At 41.3% G+C, this 6,921-nt stretch overlaps 2 protein-coding genes across 2 annotated transcripts; one reads left to right on the top strand and one right to left on the bottom strand.

The window, feature by feature from the left end:
* Positions 1 to 4,112: 4,112 nt before the first annotated feature.
* Positions 4,113 to 4,493, bottom strand: LOC136983853 (protein GVQW3-like). The gene has a single exon (XM_067280720.1). It carries the CDS (start codon positions 4,491 to 4,493, stop codon positions 4,113 to 4,115), a length of 381 nt encoding a protein of 126 aa, XP_067136821.1.
* Positions 4,494 to 5,494: 1,001 nt separating this feature from the next.
* LOC136983852 (uncharacterized) lies at positions 5,495 to 6,316 on the top strand. Its single transcript, XM_067280719.1, has one exon. The coding sequence runs from the start codon at positions 5,495 to 5,497 to the stop codon at positions 6,314 to 6,316; it is 822 nt and encodes a 273-aa protein (XP_067136820.1).
* Positions 6,317 to 6,921: the final 605 nt, after the last annotated feature.

Raw genomic sequence — 6,921 nt, 5'->3', positions numbered from 1 at the left:
GAGAACATGTCTACACGCCTCTAACTGAAGAAATAATTAACATTATTGGTGCTATCTGCTCCTCTATAATTCGGTTATCTTAATGACACTTTGAACGTTCCAACTGGTATAATTTGGTTTGATTGGAAATGCAACAATCATGGGCAATCTGCCAACTAGGTACCTGCCGAGGGGACTTTCTATGGCAAGTTAGCTCCTATCTAGGTGTTGGGCACGTGAAGGTCACTCCGGGTGGACAGCCCGTTGGTCAGACGCCAACCCGCCACCACAGTACACCCTGACTCTAAAAGCCACTAAAAAATAAATAAATTATTCTCAGTTAAAAACAAGTAAAAAATACTCGATCTACTTCCGACTTCGAGGACCACAGAAGTTAAAAAAGGCAAACAAATGACAAGAAACAAATTAAACTTTCATCATTACCAACGCTATAAATGATATACTCCAAATGCATTTCGCCTCTCTAGTAAGCCTCATCAGTGGATACACGAAGTTAGCGCTGCTCTTGTTTTATATCCAGCAACGTTTCCCAGCATGCATCAACGTTCATCCCGGTATTTAAATTAAGTACACTTGCATACGCGGTGATGCAAAAATGTTCACTATTCTTCTTTCGATACCATATTCTATTTTAGGGTATACTATAGATTACTCCCTATGGAATTTCGTGTGTTTGGGTATATATCTGAACTCGGGGGACCGAGACGAGTTCAACGATACTCTACTTTTGGACCGGAGACGAAAAATAAAAAAGTTATCATACTTTTTTCCGCCGATCGCGCGATGATAGGGAGTCGCGTCGCTCTCTGCTAAGTCGGCCTCGCTATCGCGATCGGGAGTCCCGTCGCTTGCCGTTAAAATTGCCTTTAGTAGACGTTTCCCCCCCTTTTTTACTTTGTTCAAGAACTACCGTGAATCGATCACTAGTTTAGCACATGGCGGCGTGTGGTGGCTCCTATACGAGAAGTCAGTCGGGCCGCCACGTTTGCTGCCATAAGTAACATTAACCGAAATGGCGATCGCGCGATGATCGGAAGTCGCGTCGCTCTCTCCGCTCTCGTATCGCGTGTTTAACGCTCCGGGAGATGACCGTAGTCCGACGTCACGGTTTGCAGACTTTACCGCAAGATGGCAATACTAGCAACTACGGTGCCGTCTGCACGAGAGCATTAAAAAACTATGGTAAGTGAAAAAGTGTGATAACTTTTTTATTTTTCGTCTCCGGTCCAAAAATAGGGTACCGTTGAACTCGTCTCGGTCCCCTGAGTTCAAATATATAATCAAAGTCCTGAAATTCCATAGGGAGTAATCTATAGTACACCCCTATTGGATACAATATTTTAGTATTTTTCCTATTTATGTTACAAACAAATTCACTACAATGCAAGATCCAAGCCGATTCCATCCTTCTTAATCTGATAGCTTTTTTGACTTGTATGGTCCTCGAAGTCGGAAGTAGATCGAGTATTTTTTACTTGTTTTTAACTGAGAATAATTTTTTATTTTAAGTGGACATTGAATATACCGATCCCATTGGTTTTAATTAATGAATTTACATATTCTTTAGTGGTTTTATGTACTCGGTCTCTGGCGGGCCAGTCTAACCAAGACCCCATCTAGTCTGTGATAAAAAAATTGGCAACGGGTTGCGTAACTTTCCATGTTGTTATGAGATTTTATTTTAAAATATAGCTTTTATACAGCGGATGATCGGTTAACGAACAAATCGGAAAACGAACACTTTCGCGAAAGATTTTTATGTTCGGACAACAAACGCTTCACAGACAAACACGAGAAGAAGCGATGTAAAATACCGAATACCGATCGGTCTTCCCTCGCTTCAGGCAACAATTCGAAACTTTTCGGAGCGCGGGAGACGTCGACATCGACGCTCAATCCGATATATTCTGATTGGATAGTATTCCTCCGAACTTTGAAACTCTCCCTCGTAATTCCAGTCTTTTATTTTTCTGACAGAAAGAATTTTTTTATAGTATTTGCGAGACTGTTGGGCGGGCACTTGTTAAGTTTTGCATCTGTTTTTATTTTTGAAAGTGAGAGTATAATAGCAAAAGTAGAGAGTGGGCAGATGTCCGATGTTGCTGGGCAGTATGGCTCGAACAGTTCTACAGTATGCTGCAATTCAGTCTTATCTAAGAAAGATACAGTATAATCAAGAAGACTCAAACAGATTAAAGAGTAACAAAAATCACATCTGAGAAATAAAGAACTTTGAAGAGCTCATATTGGAACTTAAAACGGATCTGACGACAGAAGAACGTCAAGAACTCTCAAACGAAGAACACCAAGAAACTCGGCGAGATATGTTTTCTTCTGAAAAAGAGGATTAATGTCGATATCCGCTCTTAAACGTCTTTTGAAGAAGTGAGAAGATGTCAGAACAACGGTCTTAGAATGGCATCCAAACCAGTGTGAGCTTAATAGGCTTGGGGATCTCTCAGTGGCGTAGCCTGGATGTCAGCCGCCCGGGGCGGAAGAAAATTTCGCCGCCCCCTTATTTAGGTATCCCAATATAAAAGACTAAAATATACAGTAATTCTAAAGAACTTTTCAGCAAGAACAATCATCATTATTGTGTATTGTACAGGTTCAAATTTTTACAAGATATTATTATTATTTATTGTGAAATTTTGCCGCCCCCTAAAAATGCCGCCCGGGGCGGGCCGCCCCTGCCGCCCCCACTACGCTACGCCACTGGGATCTCTACAATTACGATGCTATTAATTACTTCTGGAAAATCCTGAAGAGAGAAAAGCAATCGTCATTAGACGTATTCTTTAACCCCCACAAACAGAAAAAACGGGACTAATAAAAATGCAAGACTGTGTATATGTATTTTTACTATTACGTATAAATAAACGTAGTAAGAAAGTATATACCTTTTATTTTTGGGGGTCTCCAGAACGAAATAATCAAATTCTTATAAAAACGTATGGTAAATCGATAATCGGTTAACGAACAATTCGGATAGCGAACAAAGTCTTGGAACGGATTATGTTCGTTAACCGATCACCCACTGTACTATTAATCATAATAAATAAATAAAATTGTGTGTGACGCCATCTGTTATGAGATATTGTTATAAAATATTCCTTTATTTTTACTTATTATAAAAGGCAAAGAATTAAATCCAAACGAACACCAAGAAAGGATTAATTTTGTGAGTACAGATGAGTTTTATAATAAATAAATATAAGCATTGATCCCACTGTTTGTATATCTCATTTGTCATCTGTCACGGAATGCCTAGAACGCGCACTAGGGGGCGTCCCTAGCGATGATTTTCAGCTATTATTTATATGAATAGTACTGTATATATTTTATTTATAATAGTATAATTTATTTATTAACAGTACGAGGGCTGTTCGGAAAGTTCGCGGCCTCAAATAGAACAACAAACAATATAATGTTAAAACTTTTTTTATTTTTCAATATAGTTTCTTTTATTAGCAATGCACTTATTTCAGCAATGTTCTAGCTTTTTTATGCCATCATAATAGGTCGATTTGTCAAGGTGTGCAAAATACTCATTCACTTCAGAGATGACTTCGTCATTTGAGTGGAATCTCTTTCCAGCCAAAAATTTTTTTAGGTTTTGAAAAAGGTGGAAGTCACTGGGGGCCAGATCGGGCGAGTACGGTGGATGTGAAACTAATTGGAAGCGAAGTTCGTTTATCTTTCGTTCGGTGATTCTGGCGGAATATGCAGGTGCATTATCGTGGTGGAACGGAACTCTTTTTCTCGTTCAAGTTTTGCCTCTTTTCTTCGATTTCTTTCTTCAGTTTTTCCAAAAGTTTACAGTAATAGACAGCATTGATGGTCTTTCCTTTTTCTAGGTAGTCAATAAAGATGATGCCTTTAGCATCCCAAAAAACCGAAGCTATCACTTTCCCCACTGATGGAACTGTCTTTGCCTTCTTTGGTGGTGGTGAACTGTAGTGTTTCCACTGCTTTGACTGTTCTTTTGTTTCAGGAGTGTAGTAGTGGAACCACATTTTATCAGTAGTCACAAACCAATGCAAGAAATCCTGTGGATTTTTCTGGTAGAAGTCCAAACACTCCTTTGACATCAAAGTGCGAATACAATTTTGCTAGGCGGTCAGCAGATGCGGCAACAACCTTGCTGAGACCTTCGTCATACCCAAATTTTCGGTTAAGATATGGTGCACTCGGTCGATAGAGATGCTTGTTGTCTCAGCTATCTCACGCGTTTTCAAACGGGGATCTGCTAACACAAAATCGTGAACTTTGTCGATATTTTCTTCAGTGACAGCAGTAGACGGCCGTCCGCTGCGAGGGTCGTCTTCCAAACTCTCTCTGCCAGACTTAAAAAGGGCTGTCCAATTTTTCACAGTGGTGTACGAAGAAGCATACTCTCCCAAAACTTCATCCATGTTAGCTTTAATTTGAGATGGCGTCAATCCTTTTTTCGTCAGGTATTTTATGACCGCACGAGTCTTCGTCTTCTCCATTTTTGACAAAGCACTTGCACACTGACTATCTGCTAAGCGGTCGTGGCAAAACTTTACGACAAATCAAGCGGAAATTGGTATTGTGTCTTCAGCAAATATGTCTGAATAATTCCCGCCAAAAATTAGATTAATCGCGGCGTCGCATATAGGCAAGGCCGCGAACTTTCCGAACAGCCCTCGTATATATTATTATTTTTATTTGTAATAGGAATTTATTATTTATATGAATTTTATTATTTTTATCACGAATGACCCCGCTGCTGCTAGAACGCGCACTAGGAGGCGTACCGGGCTACTAGTAAATAAATAAACAAATAAATAAAACTGAATGTTAACAAGTAAAACCTTCATTATATCCGATCCCGCGCGAGATATGACACTTGACCACCCTCTATCTAGGGAATGGGCAAGCCGCGGCCCACGTGGCATAAAATATAAATATATATATCAATTTCCCCAGTGGCGTAGCTAGGGTTCTCCGGGCCCGGTGCGGAGCCAGATTTGTGGGCCCCCGAAAAAATTTTTCGGCAGGAGTGTTCTTTTTCCGTAATGGTGATGTGGCCACCAGCGCCGGAGATCCCGAACACTGCCTGGCAACACCTGCCAACGAGAGTTGGCTGGCAACTTGTAAAAAAAAGAAGGCGCGAAAGTTCGCGGGTTTTTGCCTGGGTGTTGGCCGAGGATGTCGGTGACAGTTCTCACCTTTTTAATAAAGTTTTTTTGTTACTGTTCGTGTTTGTCTGCTTAGTTCTAAAGATCAGTAGGATCGAATGACAAAGTGGTGACCCGAACGTGATTCGATTAACGAACTACCTGGACTTTCGACTGAATTGGATAGCGAACAACTCTGTGTCTATGAAGGAACATTTTTAACAGGACATGCAGGTATGATCAGTTTCTGAATCGTAAATTCAATAAGAAGACTAAGAGTACGTGACTCAGGCTAAGCCTAATCAAAGACTATCCCGCTTTCTTTGTAGCCGCATAGTTAGGCGCCCGAAATGGCGGAACAGAACGAGTTGGAAATCGGACGTGTACAGGCAAAAATGCCTATCTTCCCTAAAACCAACATCAAATTATTTTTTGCGCAGCTAGACGCAGCTTTTGCCATTAATCGGATTACAAGTGAGAACACTAAGTACGACTATTTAATCAATTCCATGGACGCGGAGATTCTATCTAACGTCAGTAACTTGGTATTTGACCGTCCAGCCGAGGCTCCGTTTACTAAACTCAAAGATCGACTCCTCGAAATTTTTCAGAACTCCGCTGCCAAAGAGGCTAAAATTCTGTTTGAAGATCTGGCGTTAGGGGATCAGAAACCCAGCGTTTTACTCCGTAAAATGAAGGAGCTTTCAGCGGGCAAGATTACCGAAGAATTTCTTAGAAACTTGTGGCTCCAACGTCTCCCCAAAAATATTCAGACAGTTCTGGCTGTTAGCGGTGATGAACTAGACAAGCTAGCCATCCTTGCTGACAAGGTTGCTGAACTTACAGAACCAACCCAACTGGCCAGCATCAACTTAGAAGCCGAAAATCCCGTAATCAAAAATCTCGAAATGAAGATTTTAGAACTCACAACGAAGGTTGCAGAACTTAATGTATCGCATACTGCTCGCCCCCGTTATCGTAGTAGAGAGAGAAACCGACATGACCCGAATTTGAGGTATCGCATTAGTTCACGCCCTCGAGGAAGAAGCCTCAATCGTCAGAGATATTGTTACTACCATGATAAGTTTGGATCAGCCGCTAGGAAATGTCGTTCGCCGTGTTCCTTCGACAGAACTGCTGATCAGGGAAACGAGCGCAGCCAGCCGCAGTAACGGCCTGTGGGTCCAGCCTGGCTCCTAAATATAGCCGTCTGTTTGTGTATGACAACAAAACTGGCCTAAATTTCTTAATTGATTCTGGAGCAGATTTATCGATCATTCCCAATCGCACTAAGAATCAGCCTACAAAGGTTGAATTGTATGCTGCCAACGACTCTAAAATCTCGACGTACGGGAACAAAGGTGCTAGAACTTGACCTCAACTTAAGACGTCCTTTCAGATGAAAATTTACCATAGCTAACGTGACCAGACGTCCGTTTTGAACGGGACTGATCTGAGGGAGTATTTATTTGCTTGATAAACGGATATTTTGCTTGTAAGTTAACATTGAACGTACTGTACACTTGCGTTTCGGCATTTTAACTTATGATTCCAAAACAAAAGAAGTTTAAGTTATTTACTAGGTACACGAGCATCAAACAATAACAAAATAAATATCGAGAAGTGGACGAACGAAAAATCTGCCAAACAATTAGTCAACAAAGCGCGAGCGATGACGTCTTCGCCACTCTCGGCTATCGTCGCGTCAACCGACGACGCGGTTTGCTCTCGCACACCGATCGCGTCCGGCCGGCTCGACTACTCAAATTTTCGCGCG

This window comes from Centruroides vittatus, unplaced genomic scaffold (assembly GCF_030686945.1).
Source record: "Centruroides vittatus isolate TY-2023 unplaced genomic scaffold, ASM3068694v2 contig_89, whole genome shotgun sequence".
Taxonomy (NCBI): domain Eukaryota; kingdom Metazoa; phylum Arthropoda; class Arachnida; order Scorpiones; family Buthidae; genus Centruroides; species Centruroides vittatus.
The sequence above is the reverse complement of the archived record's forward strand: the minus strand, read 5'-3'. Positions and strand labels throughout refer to the sequence as shown.

Coding starts and splice junctions, on each gene's coding strand:
- LOC136983853 (XM_067280720.1), bottom strand. CDS start 4,493: ATGGAGAAGACGAAGACTCGTGCGGTCATAAAATACCTGACGAAAAAA.
- LOC136983852 (XM_067280719.1), top strand. CDS start 5,495: ATGGCGGAACAGAACGAGTTGGAAATCGGACGTGTACAGGCAAAAATG.